The sequence below is a fragment of the Trachinotus anak genome, unplaced genomic scaffold (genome assembly GCF_046630095.1).
Source record: "Trachinotus anak isolate AG129_WGS33_773 ecotype Australia unplaced genomic scaffold, CSIRO_AGI_Tana_v1 ptg000016l, whole genome shotgun sequence".
Classification (NCBI taxonomy): Eukaryota; Metazoa; Chordata; class Actinopteri; order Carangiformes; family Carangidae; genus Trachinotus; species Trachinotus anak.
Genome location: NW_027273867.1, coordinates 25,056,127 through 25,080,964, shown reverse-complemented (window position 1 = coordinate 25,080,964; position 24,838 = coordinate 25,056,127). Strand labels below are relative to the sequence as shown.

The 24,838-nt window shown below is 41.5% G+C and overlaps 1 protein-coding gene and 1 long non-coding RNA gene across 6 annotated transcripts in view; both read left to right on the top strand.

The window, feature by feature from the left end:
* Window positions 1-2,200: 2,200 nt before the first annotated feature.
* On the top strand, window positions 2,201-3,487 carry LOC139633585 (uncharacterized). Its single transcript, XR_011693786.1, has 4 exons — window positions 2,201-2,488; window positions 2,631-2,768; window positions 3,000-3,096; window positions 3,413-3,487. It is a non-coding gene; the product is annotated as an uncharacterized lncRNA (long non-coding RNA).
* Window positions 3,488-5,783: 2,296 nt separating this feature from the next.
* LOC139633676 (tenascin-like) overlaps window positions 5,784-24,838 on the top strand; it is a 46,897-nt gene continuing 27,842 nt past the window's right edge. For 3 of the 5 annotated variants that reach the window (XM_071499502.1, XM_071499503.1, XM_071499501.1), the window contains exons 1-6: window positions 5,784-6,038; window positions 11,140-11,586; window positions 12,515-12,572; window positions 12,704-12,919; window positions 18,009-18,911; window positions 23,895-24,010. In XM_071499502.1, coding sequence (XP_071355603.1) covers window positions 11,452-11,586; window positions 12,515-12,572; window positions 12,704-12,919; window positions 18,009-18,911; window positions 23,895-24,010 — 1,428 coding nt within the window. In that variant the 5' untranslated portion in view covers window positions 5,784-6,038; window positions 11,140-11,451. The remainder of the gene's footprint in view (window positions 6,039-11,139; window positions 11,587-12,514; window positions 12,573-12,703; window positions 12,920-18,008; window positions 18,912-23,894; window positions 24,011-24,838) is intronic. The other 2 variants (XM_071499500.1, XM_071499504.1) reach the window with 2 other exon arrangements.

Here is a 24,838-nt window from a genome sequence, read left to right as displayed (position 1 = left end):
GAAAAAAGCAGATTTGACTCAAAATGAAACGAGTCTAACAGATTCGGTCCTGACGAAGTCAACACATCAGAGACGTCTCCTCTGACAGGAGTCTGGGCATCAGCGCCATGGCTGAAACAAGTTTTATGGTGGAGTTAGGAGGGAAAATCATTATTAGACAAGAGGTTCAGCATCTGTGTGTTGGTGTGTGGGAAACAATGGAAGTCTAGAGGAGCTGTTGTGCACGACCTGTTCAATAGCTTCGAGTTTTAAAGTCTCAGCTGCAAAGATAATGTGTGTCATGTGTTAATAAAGTTTCTTACAACAGTTTTCTTCTTTTTTTGATACAAAATGAATCAAAAAAAGCTGCTACTGTTCCAGCAGCAGTAGAGGATGTGGTGGGATGTGCTGCACGTTACATTTAGTTAAAGCTCCACACAGTCTAAAGGTAGATGTCCATGTGTTTGTGATTATAAAGCAGGTCTAGGTTCTATATTAATACAGTGAAAGGATCAAAGCCTCAGTCCACAGAGAAATGCACACAGCCTGTATTCAGATACTGAGCCTTAAAACCAGCCGTCAGGACTTCTGGAACTTTGTGATGTCACAACAATCAGGCTCAGATCCTCTCCTCTGATTGGCCAACTGACCTGTTGTTACTAGAGCTCCAGAGAGAAGCCTGAGAGAGGAGATGTAAAACTACACTGAGATGGTTTTTGGTTCTTAAAACCACAGATTTATCTTCTGATGGAGATCAACACTTCAGATAAACCACAGGAGAAGAGAAACAGTCTGTTCACAGTGAGGTTTTCTGTCATTGTCAGACATCGTCACTGATTCCTGCTCATTTTGTTCATTATGTCTTCGCTTTCTCTGGAAGTTTCCATGAACTCACCACCAGATGTCCCCTCTGTTCCCGGTCACCTGGCCTTCCCCGCCCACTCACACACCTGTTCCCAGTTTTCTCATCAGCTCTCCCACTAATTAAATCAGCCTGTTTCAACATCACATTCCCAGATTATCAAGTCCTTCATGTTCTTTGTATCGTTCTTCCTGCTTTATCTTGTTTTGTTTTTTCCTGTTTCTCTTCCTGTCGCCTCACCTGTGTGTGTTTACCTGGTGGCCAGAGTAATTAGACACTCCTATAGGTCAGATCGTGGTTGTTCAGGTTGGACGGCTACTCGGTTTAATTTACTGAATTTTTTCTCTTGCCCAGTTATTATTCAGAGATAATATACTGACAGATATTGGAGCAGACTTTGGTAATTACAGCAGCAGATTCTTCAGATCCTGTAACTTGCTCATGAAACTGAGATTAGTTTGAAGTCTGAGTGAAACCAGAGTTTTTCTGTGGTCTGACACTTTGTCATTTTGTTGGTCCAAAACCGACCGAAACCACAGTGGAAAAATTAAATAAATGACCCACACTGGAAATGGCCGTTTCCTGGTCACACACAAACACTATCTGTCAGAGTTATTGACAGGACAATCAAGATGTAGCTTTCAACTTCAATTAGCATTTCCCAGCTTTACAGGACCCACGCTCTCCAGCTCTCGCTCTGTTTGACACTGCCACACACTCAACTTGGCCCGGCTCATGACACATATGGTACAATTAGCCTCGACTTGGTCGTGCATGTGGTCCTAGTTTCTGAGGCATTTCAGTCATTTCAGGGCTCCCTGAGGGACCATTAAGGCCCTGCTGATGAGTCTATAGGGGCAGACTAAAGGTTTTTGAGCTCAGTAGTTAAAGTTGGTAGTGAAGGTGATTAGTTCTCTACTGTGGAGCACACAAGGTCTGAAGGAGAACGTGAATTAACACAGAGACAATAGGAGTTAAAATCAGCCAAATATATGTACAGTGGGGTCCAGAGGTCTGAGACTGGGATGGGACTTAATGGGAAAAAAGAAGACAAATCTACTAAAGCTCCACACAGTCTATGTCCATGTGTTTGTGATTATAAAGCAGGTCTAGGTTCTATATTAATACTGTGAAAGTATCAAAGCCTCAGTCCACAGAGAAATGCAAACAGCCTGTATTCAGAAACTGAGCCTTAAAACCAGCCGTCAATCACCGACCTCGCCCCACCCCAAGCCCCGCCCACCTGGACCCACCATCCAACCTTGCAGGATTTGGTTTCTCTGAGTGTTCACCTGAAATCTGCTACATTTTTATCGTTGATTCAGCTGAGTTCTTTGAGTCCAGTTGTTTTCCAGTTGCTCATTTGTTGTGCAGAAAATCAGAAAACCCAACAGACTTTGATTTCCTCAAATGCAACGCAGGTGAACTTCCTCTGAGTGAACTGGGTGTTTCTGCTGAAGGTTAAAACACTTTGATGTAAAACTGGAAAAACAGCAGATCTAAACATTTGAGAACCAGGACAAGAAAACGAGCAGAGAAAAAAAAACAACTATAAGACAGATCTGGATCATCAGCTGGACCCTGAGGTTTTGGATATCTGGTTTTTAGATTTTTCCATGTGGCAGAATAGACAGACTTCACAACCAGGTAGCTCGTGTTATTTTACCAAGCACCTGAGTTGTGTTTCCAGGTGGAGAACACCTCCCACCCCCCTGTGTAGAGGCAGAATAGTCATTTTATCTCTGTTTGTCGTCATGTTGTGTCTCTTTGTCGTCATTTGACTTCCCAGTCATGTCAAACACAGGTTCTGGCTCAGGACCCCCTCTCCAGTTGGGCCCGGTTCGGGGGCCAAGCGGTTGTTTTCGTCTCCCTGCAGGGTCTGGATCTGGATCCTGGTCTGGATCACAGCATCAGCAGAAAGCCTCAGGTACAGTCTCATACAACAAGATGCAGAAACAGGCTTCACCTGATTTCTGGCTCCTTAAATTAACTCCACATGACTTTAATTGGAAAAAATTGCTGCACAAATGTTTTGAAGGCAGAAATGAAAAACAACACACCTGATCCTGATTAGTCACCAGGACACAACTGATTGATACGTGTTTACAGTGCGAAGGACTTGGAGAGCTTATAGTTTGTTCTGTATTCTCCCCCTCAGCCTGTTATTCTCCTGTGGCCCATCAGTGATGCCGCCCGGCTGCAGAGCTCAGATGTTCTTAATACAGTGAGACACTTATTTTTAGACCCTGAATGAGGTAAACTGAATTAACACCAGCAAAATATTTCTTTTCTTTTACTTTGAAGGAACATTTGTAGAAAGTCAGATGTTGATTTTGCCAAAATATGATGATTTTATTATGATTTTATTGAGAGTCTCTGAAATGTTTGGAAACAGCATCTGCACATTAGAACTTTGTGCTCATCAGCTGTAATAACCTCAGCGTTATTTTTCTTTTCAGTGTTGTTAGATATTCGTCTTAATCTGTTTTACTCTGCTGCTGTTTCACTTCTCTCTTTTTCATTCAACTCAATTTGATTTCAGCTTCAATAAAAAGTCTTTCACACTTACAGGTCACACAACATGGGAATAATATCGAATTCAAGATGTGCATAAAAAACCGTCCTCTCCGCACTGGAACAGTAAAGTCGTAATTATTTGTTTTATATGTATATTAAACTTTTTAGCCTTGTGTTGCAGAAGTCTCCAAGTTTTCAATTTTTCAGATCTGCTCATATTTTAATGTTTTGTATGAGGAGCTGAGTGAGTGACAGGGACTAAATCCAGAGTGTGATGCCAGCGACTGTCTGAGAGCAGCTGGGAGAGGAGCCGGGGGGGGCAGCACGAGTTAGTGCACTCTGGAGGTCTGTCAGGCTTCAGGGCCAGGTAGTAAACTTGATAGTAAAGCTGATTGGCCTTTGGCCCCTGATTAGTGAGCCTGAAACCACAGCAGTCAGTCCCTCACACTGCAGCTGACAGAGCTGTTTTTAACCTGTGAAACGTCAGATGATCAGTGATCCACACGGAGTCCTCTGGTCCCGCAGCTCTGACAAAGGCGTGAAGAAAAAGCCTGTTTGAGAAGAACCAGCGTAAAAACAGGTCATTGAAACACTGTTGGCAGAAGGAGGAGTTTCAGGCTGCAGAGGTCAGTCAGCGTTTAGTGTCCGGTGGTAAAACTGATGGTTAATAAACCTGATTGGCTTCAGCTCACAACTACCAGGTCTGAAAGTACCATAGACCTCAGGTTTAACACCACACTCACCACCTCCTCCAGCTCAGGAGACGTTTAACATCAGAAATATATATTTTTTAATTTTTTAATAAATTTGTCTGAATGAAACAGTGAAACAGGCGTGTGTCAGGAGAAGACTTATTGGTACGAACGTGACCAACAACATGAAGCACTGAAACACTCAGGCCGATAACAGTTTATCTGATCCATGACTACAGAATCCTAAACAAACCTTATGTCACATGTCAGTGACTGTAATTATTAATTGCAACAATATGCATAAAACTCAGGTTTCTCTCAATTATTTTATGTGGTTCACATAACCACACAGCTTTAACAGCTAGTTTATGCTTGAAAAATGACTAAAACAATAAATGATTATCAAAATAATTGAAGAATAAGTTTTTGTTGATTGACTAATGACATAATTAACCAATCATCGTAGCTCCAGTTACTACTTTACCATCTACAACAAATGGTATAAAGTGTATTAATAAAGTCCATTACTCAGGAACAGAAGGTGGTTAAATCTGTCAGTTCGTCCTCCTCATCCATCACTACAAGTTCAATAATCTTTCAAAAATCACCTGTAATCTTTGTCACATTCCCACAATCCTCTGCCTGAACCACCAAAATCCAATGTCTTGCACGGACCCTGGTTCAAAGCCCCCATACTTGACTTTTAAACTCAGCCTTTGATCAGTGGACTGCTCGACCTTTCCACGTCAATCACGTTCAACCAGTGAGAATTTACTGGAAACCTTCTGCCTCTGAAGAAGAAGAAGAAAGAGAAGTCGGCTGCAGGAGGAACGAGAACAATACAGCTGCTCTTCTCAGTGTTTCCCATCGATGTTTCATATGTCCCAGTCTTACCACTTTACCTTTGTAAAGCCAGTTAATTTACTCCTTTTAACATAGTTATCATTTAATCACTTGCACTTTGGTCCAAACGGGAGGAGTCAAATCGACAACCCGCCTGCTCAGAGTATATGCACTCACAAGGTCTGTGCTCTCACCACTTGACTATATGTCAGATGTTTGAACATGGGAGTCTATGGGGACTGACTCACTGCTGCAGCCAGACTCTAGTGGTCATTAGAGGAACTGCAGCTTCTTCGCTGTTGATGCTTCATGTTTCAGACCTGGAGGGTGCTGGTTTACTCTCGCCACACAATTGGCTGAATGGGCAGGTGTTCCTGATAAAGTGATGCGAGACATCACAGGTTTTAACCAGGCTCGGTGCCTCCTCTGGTTCTGGACCAATCCCACTGAAAACAACAACATGTTGAATCTTATGTTTGAGTTTGTCGTAACATCCTCTCTGAACAAAACAAGAGTGACGGCAGCCAAGAGCCTGTGTGCGCTGTCGGGTCCTGGAGCTGCTCCACTGACAGTGCAGTGAAGGGGAGAGCAGGTTTATCAGCACAGCATCAAAATCAGGCCCAAACAAAGAGTCCGAGAACAGTGGACTCTCTCCCTCTCTCTCTCTCTCTCTCTCTCTCTCTCTCTCTCTCTAACGTCATGGAGCATCCAGCAGAGGACAGAGACAATTTCAAAACACATTAAAGTTTTTTGGTCCCTGCGTTCCCTTAAAAAACATCTAAAAATTCAGATGTTTTCCATCGCTGATCCCCCCGCCCAGCAGGGACCTGTAAAGCACATAGAATTACATCAGAGAGAAAGACAGGAGGTGGAGGAGGAGGAGAGAGGGAAACACAGAGAGAGAGAGAGAGGGAGAGAGAGAGAGAGAGAGAGGGAGGAAAAATTCTTCAAGTATGAGAAAATTTTACTGCTCTCCTCCCCTCTCTTTCTCCCTTTTTCTTTCCTCCTCTCTCTCTCCGTCCATTCCCCCTCCCTCTGGTTCTGTTGGTCAGTCAATGAGAGCTTCACAGAGCCGGACAGAGACAGACGTCTGGACCAACGGAGAGAGAGAGAGAGAGAGAGAGAGTCGTCACAGCTCTGAACAGGTAGGAGGATTTTTCACATTCTCTGATCATCTGCAAATATTCTCAAAATCTTCAATTCTGCATCTTTGATTCATTGCTTTCATAATCTTTGGAATGGAGATTTTGGAATCATTTCATTGACATTGTGAAAACTGCATAAATATCAAAATGTAAAAATTATTCTAGTGGAGCTGCAACAATCAAGAAAAATTCTGCCCCTAATTTGATCATTAATTTGTTATTTTTTTCAAGTTAATTTCTACATTTTGAGATTTTGTTGGTTTTCTCTGCAACATGAAGATGAAGAGATTTTCTACTTTCTTTTTCTATTTTCTGCCATTTTAAAGATCAGTTAATTAATTAGTTCATAAAATAAATCACAGCTTCATCTTCATCATAGTTTAAGCTCTGAATTCAAAGGTATATAACTGGATTATTTTTATTTTATTTGCACAGTGCAGAAAAAGCCTGTGCATGAAAAATGAAAAAATAATTTGTACAAAAGTTACTTTGTCCAGTTTGACACTTTTTGTCTTTTATTGAGTGGTGAAAAGTTAATGTTCTAACATTCAAATTTTTTTAATGAGCAGTTCAGATTTATATGTTTCTACTTGGTTTCCAGAGTCTCTGCTTCATATGAAGACTTGTGGTTGCACATGTTCAAATTTCAGTGTTGAGGTGAAAATCAGTGTAAATGTGTGAAGACCACAAACTGCGAGTCTCTGTGAGTCTCTGTCCTAGTCTGTGGTGGAAGGTGTGTGATGGTTGTCAATCACTGATCAAAGCCTCAAACTCACCGTGGACCTGCAGCAAATCACAAAAGTATTTTAACCTTTATTGCAACCAAAAAGTCTAAACTCAAGGGCCAATCACAAGTTTTCACTGTCTTCCTCTACCGACTGAGTGTGCTCATGATTGTTGTTAAAGGCGAACTCCACATCAGCGTGTGCGTCCAGGTGTTTCCAGGTGTGTGCCTGATAAATGTCCTCAGGTGATGTCACCTGAGTCAGTGTGGGGCGAGTCCGAGGACGACAAGTTTGTGAAAGTGAAAAGATTTGGGGTTTAGCAGACCTCTGTAACCCCCCCCACCCCCTGTGCTGCAGGCTACAGGATACACTAGCACCTACTAATATAATACACCCTAGTCACTGATCAAACTGACAGTGGTTGTGTGGCATTGTGGGTAATGTACGCATTTTTTGGGGTTTTGTCCAGAATCTCGATTATGTGTAAAAATCTACTTCTGCATCACCTTTGATCCTTTATTTTATTTTAAGCAATTATCAAGAGCACAAAAACTTGATTAGATCAGGAGTTCAAAGTAAAATTTATGATCAAATGATCTAAAATTCAACTTGGCATCAAATGTCAGATTAAATATTTTAAAGGTCCCATATTTTACATTTCACCTGAGTTTTTTTAGAATGTTGATCTCCATCAGAAGATATATTTGTAGTTTTAAGAACCAAAAACCATCTCAGTGTAGTTTCTCCTCTCTCAGGCTTCTCTCTGGAGCTCTAGAAACAACAGGTCAGTCAGCCAATCAGGAGAGAGGATCTGAGTCTCTCTTCTGATTGGCTGACTGTTTTATGAGTGATCCAATAAAAATATAGCAGATTTCAGGTAAACACTCAGAGAAACCAAATCCTGCAAGGTTGGATGGTAACCGTAGCCATGGAGATGGAGTAAGCTACAGTAACCAGGAAGCATCCAAGAAAAGTTTCTGATGCTCCAGATAAAAAAGAAACTCTAGCTCAGAGGGAGGATCATGATCGGTTTGGTTTTAACTCAGTGACTGTTTGTTTTACTCTCACTTCCAGAAGGGGGAGACACATGCGCCATGATTTCTAATCTCAATGAGACGTAAATAAAGGTTAAATAAAATAAAACCAAAAACATAGTAAACACACACAGCTCACACCCGCATGCCTCCTGGTCTCGCTTTAACCAGAGCCAGTTTGTGTTTGAAGTGTGTGGAGCAGTTTACTTTGAGCTGGACTCCGACTGACAGACACAACCAGCATCAGTGAGAGAGAGTGAAGGTCGAGCGAGTGCTGAGTCTTTATGGTGCGTTTTGGGAGTTTCTATTGCTCTCCTGTGTTTTCTGAGGGGTCCGACCACAGCAGCTGGAACAGCTGTCACAGACAGGTATTTACAAGCTAATTGTAGTCGATAGAGCAGGCGCACTAACCGACTGAGGTCTAGACAGATGTGAATGAAACGGCAGATGTTGAACCCTCTTTGTGTCGGGTCAAGTCAAATTAGCAGCAGAAGGACTGGACGAGTGCAGAGGGCGTGGAGAGGCAGAACACGCCAGGATCACATGTGAGGTGGAGGAGACATGGCTTCACACACAGACACTGAAAACAGAAGTCAAAGACTCAGAAGGTTTTAATGAGGACAAAGAAGTAAATGTAATTTTAAGAATTTTCAACAAAGTAAATTTTTCTTGTGGGAAAAAGTATCAGACAAATTATGATTCAGTTTGAAGAGAGGACAGAGGCAGCAGGGGCTCTGTCAACACAGCACTGAAAATGTAACCAGGAGGGAAAAAGTAACTGGAAGTAAATTTAGGTACCAAACACTATGACTTTTTGTTTTTGCTGTAATTAAGAAAGTTTTTTGCATCACTTGTAACTGTCTGTGAAACATAAAAGCTTTAGTGTCGCTTTGGATAAAAATGAGTAAATGTAAACGTAAAATAAAGAATAAAAACTGTAGGGTCAGTTGTAATGTTGAAAGTTGTTGGATCTTCATGAACATTTCCAAACACTCAAAATTTATTAGTTACAGCTCAGCCAATATTAATCTTTTGAGGTTGATACTGACGTCAATAGTTGAGAGTTTAAAAATATTAAATCGATACATCAGCCAATATTTTTTGATATAAACACATAACATTATTCTTCCACCTCCAGTCTTCTCTAATGCTGAGCTACAGCACAACACACAGACTTTTCTTCAGAGGGTGTGTCCACAAACGCACAATTCATCACAAAGGAGAATAATACAAATGAATGTGTAGTAAATATTCCCTGTGGTTTAAATGAAGAAATTTCTGTCATGAAAATTAATCTGCAGTCAATAAAAAACTGAGCTCAATAAAATAACAGTCTGAGAACTTTGTCTCTTTGTTTTTCCTGTAACTAAAATCAAACTACTTGGTTCTCTCCAGGAAATTGTCACCAAACCTTTTTAGCTCTGTTGATGACGTAGTCACTTTATTAGCCCTCAGTCCTCGTTAATAAAGTGGGAGCAAGTGATCGACACTGTGCAGGATTCATAATGTTCTTCATTTTTAACAAAAACCCAATTTTGTACATGGAAAATCTGCATCATTGACCTATGAAGATGAATTACATCCTCTTAAAATAACACAGAACAGTCAGAAAATAAATGACTCAGCTGACAAAATAAAAAACATTTACAGACGTGGCTCCTCTGTAATTAAGAGATCTATGAATTTGTCTTTTCCTAAATTTAAAGGTCCCATATTTTAACTTCTCCTGTGTTTTATCTGAAGTGTTGATCTCCATCTGAAGATATATTTGTGGTTTTAAGAACCAAAAACCATCTCAGTGTAGTTTTACATCTCCTCTCTCAGGCTTCTCTCTGGAGCTCTAGTAACAACAGGTCAGTCGGCCAATCAGAAGAGAGGATCTGAGACTGATTGTTGTGACATCACAAAGTTCCAGAAGTCCTGACGGCTGGTTTTAAGGCTCAGTGTCTGAATACAGGCTGTGTGCATTTTTCTGTGGACTGAGGCTTTGATACTTTCACAGTATTAATATAGAACCTAGACCTGCTTTATAACCACAAACACATGGACATCTACCTTTAGACTGGATGGAGCTTTAAAATCTTGCTTGACCGGTAGACTGACTGACTGAGTGACTGACTGAATGTCATCACACTGATGTCGTGGACTCGGTCCAGCAGGACTCTCAGCAGCTGGTTTCTACATTCAAACCTGCTGCTGCTGAAAGTGGATGTGAGCTGGATGGAGGACACACATTCAACCTCTCAAGTATTAACAAGCTTTGGGTAAAAGCCTCTCCAGGGACGTGCGGCTGGTTAGATCATTGAGGGTTTGATTCATATTTGTGGACACACTCAGCTACTGTGTGTGTGTTGGAGGAAATGTCAGGGGAAAACTTTCTAACTCCAAGTGTGGCAGAATTTATTTTCTTTACTCTGATTTAATAATAATGTGGCTATTTGTGCATTTTTTTCACATTTAGGCTGGAAACCTTTCATAAAGCATATAATTCAACATATGTTAAATGTCACTAAGTATAAAACATTTATAGTGTAATGGCAGAAACATGTTGGGATGTTCATGGCATTTAGTGATTTTATTCCTCCAAACTGTGAACGAACTGAAAAGACGTTTCCTGAGTATTTGGCGCTTTTATTGTGTTACTTAGCAACAGTTTCATCAATATTTAATATCATTAAAGTTACCTGTGAGGTTAACCATGTTGTTATTATTGTTACCATGACAGCAAAGATCATCTAATGTTGAGGAAGTTTATTTTTAACTCAGATCCCGATCTTCTCCTAAACCTAACCAAGACAGGATCATCATTATTATAGTAACCATGGTGACGAAGGTAGTTGGACTGGTTGTGCACAACATGTGGACAGATTTATGGATGTTTGATGGATATTTAGTCCATCTAAAAAACTCTGAGCAACAAACCAACTTCATTTAAACTTAGTTTTGGCCCTTTAGTGTTTAAGGAAATTCCAAACCAGTCAGGGCCAGAAAGAACTAAGACCTAAGACATGGAGTTTATTTTATGAAAAACTCCTTATGAACTGTGCCAAATTGCCCAAAATAACCAATTAGAGTATATCCAGCAGTTAAAATGGTCTTTGGTCTGACCCATGTGCCACCAACCTGTGAGGTGGTTCTGTTAGAAAACTGGCTGCAGGATAACAAATTACTCTTTCAGACCCAGTTACTGTTTCCATTGTGGTTTATTGGCTGACACGCTACACTGACAGACCCATAAACAGCTAATGGCCCCATTTCTGCTAATTGTGACCAAAGTGGAGTCTGTTGAGCTGACGTGAAATGTAAGGTGGGTTTAAATGTGTAATTCTTTCTGTGTTTCAGGGGGAAAATCCCTGAAATCCAAAGGAGAAGAAGGAGGAAAAAACAACCAGCAGATCTCATCACCTGTGTGGAGTCTGAGTGAAACGCAGAGACAGCAGCTGACGGAGATCCCTCAGACCTGCAGCGCGCCAGCTACTAATCTCCACATCTTTGAAAACCCTCTGAAAATCTTGGAAACAATCAGCGTCGGTTCGACCACACAAACTGCTTCAGTCAGCTCAGATCTCCTGAGCAGACCCAGGCCCAGCATCTTTCCCTTCCCTCATTTTCCTAAACAAACAGAGGGACTGTTTTCCTGGTCCGGCCCCAGTGATGCTTCCCTTTATCCCCTCCCTCCTCCTCATCCTCCTCCTGGCTGGCCCGGCCCTCCTGACCCCATCAACCTCTCAGGAGCTTCAGGTCAGGGGTCACAGGTCACCAAGGGCCACCAAGCAGGACTCCATCAAGGTAAGGGAGTGATAAAAACTGCTGACACACCCTTCAACCCCCCCCCCCCCAAAACAAACAACAAACTACATTAATAAACACTTACATCTTCTTGCAACCACATTATTGTCTATTACAAACCATTTCACAGTTTATAGCAGCTCATAAAGGCTAAAAATGGGAACTTAAAACAACTGTCATCCAGCAGTTTCCCTCACAGGGGTGAATAAGTGATAAATACCAGTTATAAACTAATTATTGACATCAGATATTTAAGACCCAAGCACCAAAACTAGCTTATTAAAACTGAGACCAGATCCTATCTGTGTGTTTCATAGAGCAACACAACATCCCCCTAAAACTCTGTCCTTTGCTGACCTCTAGTGGTTGAGCTTGTCAACCTGCTGCAGTGATGTCGAGGTGTACTCCAGGGTGGGTCAGTACACGATGACATCACTGATGAGGGTGGTTACAGGGGCAGCAAAGGCCCACTTCTGATCGCACCAACAAAACATGGTGGCTGCAGTCAGAGGCTGAACGTACATGACCATACACACGGATCAATAATATCACAGCAGCTTAAACATCATGAATCACATGACCGAGGATATTTAAACCTGGAAATAAACTGGGTTTTCATTTGCTTCATGGGACGGATGTCAAACATTTGGCCTGTAGGTTTAACTTTTATATTTCTGTTCCCTCTCTTGTGTTAACAACAGGCTCAGTCTCCAAGCAAACAGTGGAGTTTATGTCTGGTTCCCATTATTCACATGCTTGTCCTGTTGTGATGTCTTCATCTCCTAAATACAAAACAAACTTGTTGACTTGTTGAAATAAGGTGCAATTTGTCTTAAAATGTGGACTGTGATAGATCCAGACACAGACAGAGCAAACATGAAAAAATAAACAGCTGTGACCTTTGACCTTTTCCACTGTCGTTGTACAGGTGGTCATCTCTGAGGCCTGCGCCAACCAGGGGGATTCAGCTGATGTCAGCCAGGGAGGTAAAGACATTAGGACAGTGAACTAAACTCGTTGTGTTGATGTTGTTAATCTTCTTCATTTTGTCAACAAATGTCATGTTTCACAGTAGATTTAGGAACAAACAGCTCGTAAAGTTCAGTTTCTGTCTCAGGTAAAGAAATCGACCTGGCCCCTGGTTCTCCTCTGGTCCTGACCCACAAGATCAGACTGGTTCCGTCAAGTTCCGGGTCAGGGTCTGGGTCTTGTGGCTGCGAGGCGGACTTCGCTGCCCTGCGGGAGCGTCTGGAGAGGCTGGAGAGGGAGGTGTCCACGCTCAGAGAGAAATGTGGAGCGGAGGGAGGCTGCTGCACCTCCAAGGAGAGCAAAGGTAAAACCAGCTTCTTCTTCTTACTGTTTAAAGTCCCTGAAAACTTTCTGTCCACAGAAATACCAGAACTTCGTTGTCATGGTTATAATAATAAATACACAGACTGTACAGAGAGCGGCGTATCTACCTGGTTACTATAGTAACGGTCAAGGCTTGGTTAGGTTTAGGAAAAGATGGTGATTTGGGTTAAAATAAGTACTTCCTCAACATTAAACAATTGTTGTTGTCATGGTGACAATAATAACAACAAATGGTCATAATAGAAACATGAAGATGAGCTATGATGAGTCCTAGATGAGTCTCCATGGAAACAGAGGAATTTCACTGTTGTAAAATGACTTAACTTTTTTCCTTAACTAAGAGATTCTGTGCAACACCCTTCAGTCAACCCCTCAGATAAGGAGAAATTAAACCTTAAGTGTCATACTTAAGTAGAAAAGTTAAGGTGTTTTGTGCAGCTGGTCCCAGATGTTTCCCTCAGGAGCTGGTGGAGACCAAAGACAGAGCTAAAAGAGCGGGAACACTGGACACAAACACCACGACACATGCATCATCATGTGGCTCTGTAACTGCTGGATGTGGGAATGAGCAGCTGCTTGGTAACATGTTCATATCAGCTGAAGAAATATTAATGCTGTGGCGACTACTTGTTTTCACGGCTCCCATGTGGACACGTTATAAATCTTTAAATTTAAGAGTTTCTAACCCTCAAACGCTGGAGATGACTTCACGGTTTCCCAACTGAGCCAAGAGAGAAAACCACAGAGAGAAACACAAACACACAAAATGGGTGTTTGCTCTGAGAAACTGATCATAAAAATGTGTTTTTGGGACCTGAAATGTTCACTATGATCAAATCAAATTTCAGAATGAGGTCTGGGGGCCCTCAGGGGTCCTGTGATTTTTCCATCATTTGAATCCAAAGAGTTAATTGGTTCAGAATAGAGATACTCATGTCTTCTCCGAGGCCGTCCAGGAGAGTCTGTCTCAGCCTGCTGAGGCTGTAAATACAAATAACCTCAAGTCGCCATAGCACACAGCAAATCAGTTTAAAAGAAAGTTATTAAATCATTGACAGACAAGAAGTAAATATTAATCTGTTGATCTGAGCAACTAATGTTTAAAAAATGACTCTGCTGACATGCAAACACAACATCACTGACTCCATCTTCATGCAACCAACAAGACAACTATGCGTTACCCCTGTGTTTGAACATGAGAGGATGATGATATTAATCAGAGGTAACAACAATCAAAATGACTCTTCACCATGACAACAAATACAAACACAAACCTGCCCACACTGGGTGAGCTCTCTGATGCGTTTCCTTTGAGGGCGGTTACAGGAAGATCTGAAGAATCCACGTCTAGACTCTTATTGTTGTGAATGTTTCACCGATTTACAGTCATTACAACATCTGGGCTTTCATCTGGTTATTTTTCTGTGCAGCATGTGTTTATAGCAACATGTGGCAGATAAACACTGGACTTAACTTTACAGATGAAAAATCCCCTCTCTGCTTTTAAGGCTTTCTGTAGCTGGAGCTACAGTAGATGGATGATGTTCACTGAGCTGCTCCAAAAAAAAGCTGCAGATACTTTTCATCTGTCGATCATAACTAATGTTCATGTACTGCAGTACTTCAGTACTAACTGCATTAAAAATTTGACTGAACATCTTTCTCTGAGCAGGAGGATCCAGACTGTGACTCAAGTACTGGAGCTCTGTACTTTGTCCCCCTCTGAAAATCATATTAAAAATGAATAGAAACATGAAAGTAGAAATAAGTAAATAGAAACATTCCTGTGGTCTCATCTTTGGTCTCTGTCTGCTCTGACTCTTCATCAGAGAAACAGACTCATTGTTTCAGCCAATCACAAGAGTTAATATTACTTTACTGCTTCTCCTGTTCCACTAACTCATCCATGACACACACACAGATGTATAAATCATGACTCCCCTCTGCAGAGCCAACAGATGATACATTTATCAAGCAGCAGATCAACTATTTATTGAGAGAATAGAGAAAAGTTAAAAATCTGCCCTGAAATGAGTCACTTCCTCTTTTAAAGTAAACACACACAACATCAGAAAGAAATGAACAATGCAAGAAAAACTATGAAACTGAAGAATGAATCCACCCATCACGTCTGCACTGCCATGCATTCAGAAGAGCCGAGCAGGGGGCAACGTGCCTGCACAAGAACATAGTGTACATACATATATCCAGACATATAAGTACCTAAGTATTTCGATTCTTCAGTAAAAGCAACAATATGATATAAACGATGAGAGAAAATTCCAACATTTACTCCATTAAGAAAATAAAATAAATACATAAAACACCAATAAAGCTGTAATGTTGCAGTTTAACAGCTTTTTACTTTTAGAAAGTTAAACAACAACAAAACAACAAAAATAAGAACAAAATATAATAAAGTGATCATATGTTTAAGATGTAAAATGTGAATGTGCCAAAAAAGAAAGAAAAAACCCCACACACAGGAACCAGCATTACTAATGTAAACTAATGTAATGGGATAGAGATATTAGATGAAGAAGTGTCATTAGCCTTTATAATGACAGGTGTGACTCCAGACGACTCACAGTTAAAGTAAATTGACCTCAAAGATCACACAGACAATATATAATATACATATCTCAAATTTATCCAAAATATCCCACATTACAGTTCTAGAAAAAAGAAACATTGAAATGTGACATGACACCTGAAAATCTCCACACACATGCATCAGATTTGTCCATTATTTTTTTTATATGTTAAAAAAAAAAAGAAAAAAGAAAGCTATCAACATGAAACTAAAATATAAATAAAATCTAGACTTTCAGAAAAAATAATCTTCTTTCAAACCTTTTGGTGTCATAGTGTGAAAAGTCTATTTGTGTTTTAATATTACAACAAAGCTGCAGCTGCATCAGGTGGAGCTGATGTGAAGAGTTTTAAATGCTACAGGATAATGATGATGATGCTGTGTTTTAAATAGTACGATCTCCTCTGCAGGATAAACAGTGAGTGTATTTGTGTGGAGGCTGCAGAGCTGAGGTGATTCTCTCTGAGAGAAACTGACTGACAGTGAAACAATCTGACAGATTCATGTTCGAGTCAGTTCATCACACGGAGCCCAGAGCGATCACGTTACCGCCTGGCACAGCTGAAGCCATGAGCTAACGCTGTGTGTGTGTGTGTGTGTTTGTGTGTGTCCTCAGCTCTCTGCCCAGTGTGATCTCAGACACAGACTTCCCTCCACCCTACTCCTAACAACACACACACACACACACACACACACACACACACACAATTAGTCAAAACAAAGCTGCATGACAGTCTCATTAGTGAGGATTAGACCTCCACCCCCCAAAAACTAAAGCAGGATGATAAAGGAAAAGTTTTCAAGCCACATTTCAATGATCCTCCATCATCATCATCATCATCATCCTCATTGTCAGTTACCTCAACAACCACTGGCCAGGACTCTACTGTGACTCTACTCTACTACTATTCATGCGCTGTCGCTTCCTTCACTTGTGGGGACAGTTTCCTCACGACCACGACATGTTAATGAGATGGAAAATATTCACGACGAACAAAACTGTCACATGTAGAAATGAGTTACATCAACAATTTAAAAAACACAAAGAAGTCATGTGACATGTAGTCTAGAGAATATGACTGAGAGGAGATGTGAGGGAGGAGTAAAAACAGACATTAATATTTCAATTAAAATCGATACTGTAATTGGTTTGTGAAGGACCACAGGTGCAGTGAGCGTCATTTTTCGAGGGCTGAAGAGTTAAAATGATCCAGTTTTTCACTCTGAGCGAAGATGAGAGAGATGAGGAAAAAATCTAAACAATTCCACAAAGAGAAAAAGTGTTTTTGTCGTTCTTGTTATCTTTCTCATCGTCTCCTGACCCCTCACCTTCACGGCTCTTCAGGATGATATTCAGTCTTCAGATACTCACATCAGGGACAACTCCACTCTTACACTTGTGCTTGTTTACTTTCATTCCTTTCAAAATACCACAGTCAAAAGTTATGAACAGAGAAAAATATTAAACCCTGTTGAAAATGAACTTTAATCACTGACATTATCTAAATTATCCCAGTACGCTGGGACCATCTGGTACCAGGCAGATGTTCTGTTTGTCAAATGGAAGGAATCAGAAACTATCAGCAGAAACTAATGCAAAACACACTTTCATTTGTATAAGAAAGAGTCCACACATGTATAAAAATAAAATAAAAATGACATTGTCATGTTCATTTCCCTGAGTGAATTTGTCTTAAAGTCAGTCACAGTGCTTTTCTTTCTTTCTCTTATGAGAAGAGAAAGAAAAGCACTGCTGCTGCAGATTATCAGTGAAAGGCTGATGAAGCTACACAGGTTTCTTTACAATGTAAATGCTTCCAGAAATATTAATCTGGAATCGTTCAGTAAATTTGGGTAAAAAGCAGCTTTGGTTCATCCCATGCAAATCTCCCAAGGACACACAGCAACACGGGTAAAACCAGAGGTTCCTCAATCACATCAGGTCTCTATGTAATTATATCCCAGTGTCCACAGGAGCAACAAGGGAACAAGATAAACACAGGGTCACATATATGATAAAAGTCAAACGCTAAACCAGGCCACATGCTAACAGGAGATTAACCTGGTCATTCATTCAGGCTCCAGACCAGCTGGACTCTAATGACTCTAATGTTGGACAATGGACGTTAAGTCTTGGGTGAAAACGACCCGGTGTTGGTTAATGGACAGTGTGATGTTCAGCAGATGCTGGGTTTTGGTTTCTCTCATGTCAGTATTTTACATTTTCATTGGCCTGAGACATTTGGAAAATGTTGGAATTTGGTCACTGAACACAAAATAAATCCAACACAAGCAGTGTCAGCTGTTGGTGTACACTCTGATGTCAGGTCTACCCAGGTTGGTGGCCAGATGTGCGCCTGCAGGGCAAGACAGGGGGTAGTTATATTTTCTAGGGTTAGAAAATGACCCCAACCCCCGTATTTTACCTCCCTTAAACTCTGTTTGACCCATCAGTCCCCCCCTCCCTGTCTTCCAGGTGCAGGTTGCTCCATCAAACCAGACATTGACGCGTGTCCCAACGAGTGCAGTGACCAGGGCCGCTGCGTGGACGGCCGCTGTGTGTGCTTCCCCGGGTTCAGCGGACCGGACTGCAGCGAATCCAGCTGTCCTGGAAACTGCAACGACAGCGGGAGGTGTGTGAGCGGACAGTGCGTGTGCGACCCCGGGTTCACCGGGCCGGACTGCTCCCAGAGGACCTGCCCCAACGACTGCAGCGACCGTGGGCGGTGCGTGAACGGTAAATGCGTCTGTGACGGCGGCTTCGCTGGCGCCGACTGCTCGGAGAATTCATGCCCGGGGAACTGCAACCAAAGGGGGCGCTGCGTTGACGGGCGGTGCGTCTGTAATCCTGGCTTCACCGGGCCGGACTGCTCCGGAAGAGCCTGCCCTGATAACTGCAACGACCGTGGGCGGTGCGTGAACGGTAAATGCGTCTGTGACGGCGGCTTCACGGGCCCGGACTGCTCCGACAGAACATGCCCCAGTGCCTGCAGCGGCCGCGGCCGGTGCGCAGACGGTCGGTGTGTTTGCGACAGCGGCTTCACCGGTGACGACTGCTCTGAAAACTCCTGCCCGGGAAACTGCAACAACAGAGGGCGCTGCGTTAACGGGCAGTGCGTGTGCGGGGACGGGTTCACAGGTGCGGACTGCTCTGAGAAAGCTTGTCCCAACAACTGCAGCAACCGCGGGAAGTGCGTCAACGGGAAGTGCGTGTGCAACGTCGGCCTCGCCGGACCGGACTGCTCCGCCAGAGGCTGCCCTGAGAACTGCAGCAGCAGAGGGCGCTGCGTCAAGGGGAAGTGCGTGTGCCGCCGAGGGTTCAGCGGACCTGACTGCAGCCAGTGTGAGGAAGGGCTGACCGGACCCAACTGTGATACAGGTGAGTCAAACCCACCACAGCACAGAGTCCTAAATCAGACTTAGTCCTCAAAGAGACCTTTGTCTTGTGGAGGTAGCTCCATTTACATTTGGTATTAACATGTGATCTGTATCTGGATACATTTTCAGGAAAATTATATCAGATCCAGTCCATTCATGATATCTGCCACTTTGATTAGATTTCTATATGCAAATAAGTGATCAATGCAATATGCAAAGACAAAAAACAAACTAAAACCATGTTATTATAGCAACATTTGGCCTATCCAGTGAGTTATAATGGTGAGGTAGTGTGGCCTTTAACATACAAGAAACAAAATTAGCTGTCACATGATTCATCCTCATGTGAGGGGTACCACAAGGCTCCATTCTGGGCCATGCTTTGTTTATGCTTCTTCTTTGAACAGATGCGTAGTTTAGTTAGTTTGGGACACTACGAATCTTTGGCTGGTTTTATCTCACACAGATGAAAATTATCATTCGTACATTTATTTTGTCCTTTCTGGACCACTGTAGTGTTTTCTGATCTGATGCCTCTTTTTAACCTTTTTTCACTGCTTGCAAAAATAAAAATGTTCAGTTCAATCTGACACCAGTCGAAAGACTGGTCAAGTTTAGGCAAAAAAAACCTGACTTGGTCAGAGAAAGGTCGTAGTTTGGGCTAACAAAAAATACTTCGTTAAGATTTGTGAGATGATATATGGATATATGGCTCTAAAACAACACTACACAACTTCCTCCTTCGCTCCCATTGGACAAGAGTAAGAACTCAATATGGCCACTGGAGAGTTTTATCACTTGAATGTGCGTCGATGTCGTCACTGGACATTTGCTGACACGACTCCCTTTGTAGGTCTTTGGAAGGAATTCTTGAATCACATGCAGCCCAGAATATTCCTGCATGGCCATGGTCGTCTGAGGGTGTCACGTGACACCAGTCTGGATTTCTTCCTGTTTACTCCACATCAAATTCAGGTTTCAATCAAAGATCCTTATGATCCCTTTGCCATTTCTAGCAGGTCAGGCACCTACTGGTATCACTGTCAGGTCATTGTGGTCCTGTATTGAGGACTTGTAGTACCTTGCTTCTGGTCTAAAACTAAAGGTGTTTTTAATCTGGGTTTTAGCTTTTAAATTTAACGTTTAATCTTACTCAGGTCCCACCTGTTCAGTCTTGCCTTCATATTTTACCTGTATTTTATTTCTGTTGCTTTTACTTTTTACAACAAAGCACTTAGCGACAGCTGCCATAGAGAAGTGCTATATTTACTTACTTATTGTTTTCTGCACCATTAGAGGCTGCAGGGGAACTAATCACACATTTCCTCATTGGGGGGTGGAGGTCTAACCTCAGGAACACTTTACATGTTTGGTATGTAAGCAGAGTCTGCATATCCCACATGCTTTGTTTCAGTGTAATATTTTCTCACATAATAACTTAATGGATCGACCACACGAGAGGAGGCAGTTTGTCATTTCTGGGAGGAGGCTGTTGATGAACGTGCTTTGAACTGCTGTAAACTTTTTTGAGGGTTGGTCAAACTGTCAGTGTTTGTCATGATTCATTCAACAGCTGCATTTTAATCTTAGTCACCTTAAGTCTTTCTTTCAGAATTGAAGAAATGTCCATCCACTTTGCGATTATTTGTAGCATCAGTTATGTTGTTACCTCCTCCAGCTCTGTTTTTTGTTGTTGTTGTCATTGTTGTTGCCAGGATACGTTAGTGTATTAAAGCTTGTGTGTTTTGGAGCTGGTTCAAGCTGCAGTGATTCCGGTGACGGAACTGTTTCATTAACAGACCTGCTGCCCATAAAACTCCCTCAGGCTGCTGTGTAATGGCTTTCTGTGCTGCCTGAGGCTGACGCAGGACAGACACGTGTGTGTGTGTGTGTGTGTGTGTGTGTGTGCGTTAAGTGTTTTCCCAAATGTCACTGACCTCTGATTGGAGTCGAGGGAGGGATGTCCCAAAATCCCAGATGAGAAGGAGAGAGACATTAGTGGACAGCAGCAACTGTTAAGTACGTTTCCATCCACCTGTTTTTGTGCACATTTGGAATTTGTGCAAAAATACCCAGATGGAGACACCAGAAATTAAAAAAAAAGGGTTTTGCAAAAATCCTTTGCATGGTGAAAAGGGCAACAAATTGATGAAGACATGAAGAAGCCTGATGAAATCAGTGCTCGTTGATTTGTTTGTTATAGCTTCCACAGCTGCTAAAACTCCTGTTGATGAGGTCAAGCCCATCTCCTGCCCCCCCTCCCTATAAAAAACCAAAAGCTGAAGACAGAAAGTCACATAAAAGCAGTTTGACATGGGAAGCAGCAATGGTACATTTTGTTGTGCTGAAGTTGAAGAGAAGGATTGTTCATGGGAAATATCCTGCCTTAAATTTCCATCAGATTCCAGCAACATTTTATTTTTCTAAATGCATGTGTGAGGTTGTTTGGAGCCCCCCCCCACAGTTACCACATCTCTGTTTCTTTCTCGCTCCACTGTGTATGTGATGCCTGTTGGATTTTCTGCAGTTACTTACGGGAATGTGACGTCAGTCTGTTGGTCAGTGACCCACTCAGCAGTGAATTTTTCGGCTCTAATTTTATGGGGAACTGATGCAGTAAAATAAATCTGTGAATTATTACCGACTGCACCTTCAGCCCTCACTGTGTGCAGTTATACATCAGCGGTGAGGCTCTGCCAGGCTGAGAGCGCCGTGTTGGCAGCGCCACAGAACGCCACGTGTTTCTGCACGAGTCTGTGGCACAGTGAGCTACAGTTCATGTGAAAGAGTGACAGAAGGTCTGAATGATCCCCACACAGAAATGTAATAAATGACGTCACCTACAAGGGGATATATTATTATCATATATATCCAGAGGATGTATAGGATATAAGTTTACATATGTGAAATACTCGTAGTAAAACCTGTATTCATCCTTATGATGAATTTTTATAAGGTATAACATGTTGCAACCATATATGTTAACAATATATATTTAATTCATATATGCAAGTTTGTTAAAGGAACATACACATAAAAATTCCCTGTGTTTATATATGCGTTAATATATGTTTATATATGTTAACGTCTTTCCATTCCAGGTAAGTGGTCTCAGACTTTTGGACCTACTGTACATAATATCATCATATACTGAAAGGCTTTGGGATGGATATATATGTACGTAACATATGTCTACAATATAAGAATATATACATAAACATACATAATTGTATGGGGTGTAGACATATGTCAATATATGAAATTTTTTAAAATTTCTAATTGATTTTATTTATACTTTTTACAAGCATGTTTTTTTTTATTTTATATGCACAAATACTGTATTCAATAAATACAAATTCCAAATATGGACATATAACACACTTATATCTAGGATTCTTACAGTGAAACTTCAAAAGCCTGTGTGATAAACTCTTTCAGTCTCCTGCTCTGTTGAGGATTGACTCAGTGATGTGCAGGTCACACGATATATTTTTTGGTTAGTGCTGAGCAAAGCTTGGTTTAATTATAAAATCTTGAGGTTACATTTAAATACCGTTTCAACAGTACTGTAAAGTGTATTCAAGAGCTGCTTCATGTTGAGATATAACAGTTAAACGTTGTTGAAAAAACAACAACATTACAACCTTTACATTTCAGCCAAATTCAGCTCAGTTTCGCAAATCCTGACGTCTTTTGGCCTTCAACTCATCACATCAGCCGCTACAGGGCTACTGAAAATGGGAGAAATTACCTATGTTTTACAAAACTTAGTGGTAGTGGTATGGAAATAAGCATAAATGTGTATTATTATTAAATTATTGCCTCATAAATCTGATATTTCTACATCTAGCAGTCACACGTGTTTGTGTCCAGTATTTCCTCTCTTTTAGCTCTGTTTTTGGTCTCCACCAGCCCCTGAGGGAAATATCCAGGTATCTCAAATCTGTTATATTCTTGTCTTTTTGTGGCCCTCTAAGACATTCATCTGCCTTTCTCTGGCCCCTGTGGCTCCCACATCCAGAACCTGAAAACAACTCTTAACGACAAAACCACCTCTCACCGTCTGAACTGTATCATTTTCAAACAGCGGATCAGATTGAACAGTTTGTTTGATTGATGTGGTGCTGGTGAGCGCACAGGTTAAGATGTGATGGAAGCCAAAGACTGATACTTGTAAATATCACTCTGTTCTGGTGAGACGGAAAGAGGAAGAAAAGGAAAGAGGAAAGAAACTGATCTGCAGCACAAATGGACGCCTGCTGGTTCATTTGTTCCACTGCATCAATCATCATCAGTCATGAGACAGGATAAAAAAATAAAAAGGTTTTAAGGGAAAAGGAGACCTGGTTCCTGTCTTAATATATATATCTGACATAAAATATGAATAAAACAAAGAAATCATTTGCAGCCTTGTCGGGTGTGTACTCATTAGTGCAGTAATTTATATAATAGTGATGTAATTATAACGTGGTGCTGAAATTTAGCAGCAGGCATCTGTTTTGCTAATGATCTCAGTGATAGACATCCAGTCTGTACCAGGGTCAGTGTCTCTGGTTGTATTACACCCTTTCTGACACAGTTGTAAATTAATGGGCAGGACTGCAGTGAGACTATGTTGGACTTTTGATTTTTACATCGATGTGTAGTTACTTAATCTTTCAGGTATTTAATTCACTGAATGAACAAAAACATCAGACTTTATCTCCAGGCTGTTTCTGTAAATTCACTGTGAAGATATTTTTCAATGGCACAATATAAAATAACACATCATAGAGGAATTTATCCATCATCTGTCATAACTGCTGTTTATCCGAGCTGAGTACAGCTGCTGGTCCCCCTGAAGCTCCAAAGGTCAAAGGGAAACAGAGGCATGTTGATCAAAGTTATGTCTTACTCACATGTTTGGAATATTACATACATGTAAATATCCACAGGTAGAAGTGATGGATTATATCTGAGCCGTGTCTCTCTCTCTTCTGTCCAGTCATGTCAGGTGTTTCCCAGCTGAGCACTCGGGACATCACAGAGACATCAGTCACTCTGGTCTGGACTCCGCCTCCCGTGCAGTATGAGACCTACCACATCACCTTCACCAGCCAGGTACACGAGATGTTGAACAGGTGTAGATTTGGAACGGACCCTGTTTGTGAGTCTGATTCTGGATCAGGTCTGCGATGAAGTGGTGTCGTTGAGCTGTGGGATAACTTGAAAACTTCAGTGGATGTGTTTCACTTCCCTTTGTTCAGTGTCTCATGTGAATTAGAGCGAGGCAGCTTTTTACGTCACTGATTAGTGGACTGAAACCCACCTGGTCAGCAGAGTCTGTACTTCAGGTGAACAGGTGAATCCATCGAGCACTGAAGCCAAGGTGGAAGCTGCTGACACAAACAAGCTAATTAATTCAGAAGCTTAACACTGAAGCTTTGTTGCATCTTTACAGGGAAGGTTTGCAGGAGGGAAGGTCTACAAAGGAAACAAAAAAATAATTTAGAATTAACGCATTAATAGTTTTACATATCACACAAACATTAAGAATAGTCTGTCATCTTTGCTAATAACTCACTTTTTAAAGAACAATAAACAAGGACGTGGTAACATGGTAAAAATAAAAATGAATAGTAAAACAAACTATTTCCTACCAGAGAAAACAGACCCCAGAAAGGCAAGTGCCAAAGAAAACACTTGCCTCTCAGGGCGTTGTTTATACAGATTTAAAAAAAAAAAACGTAGAAAAATCATCCTGGAAAAAAAAAGGCAGCCAGAAAATAGATAAACACATACAAATATGTCTTGAAATAACAAAACAACCTCCAATGAGTTCTCACAGAGTCCTCACGTTCCCTCGTTCAGGACTCTGAGAGCTGCTCAGGGGGTCAAAACCTCCACCAGGTCATGTTGAGAAGACGAGGGGGGGAAACCCAGGACAGA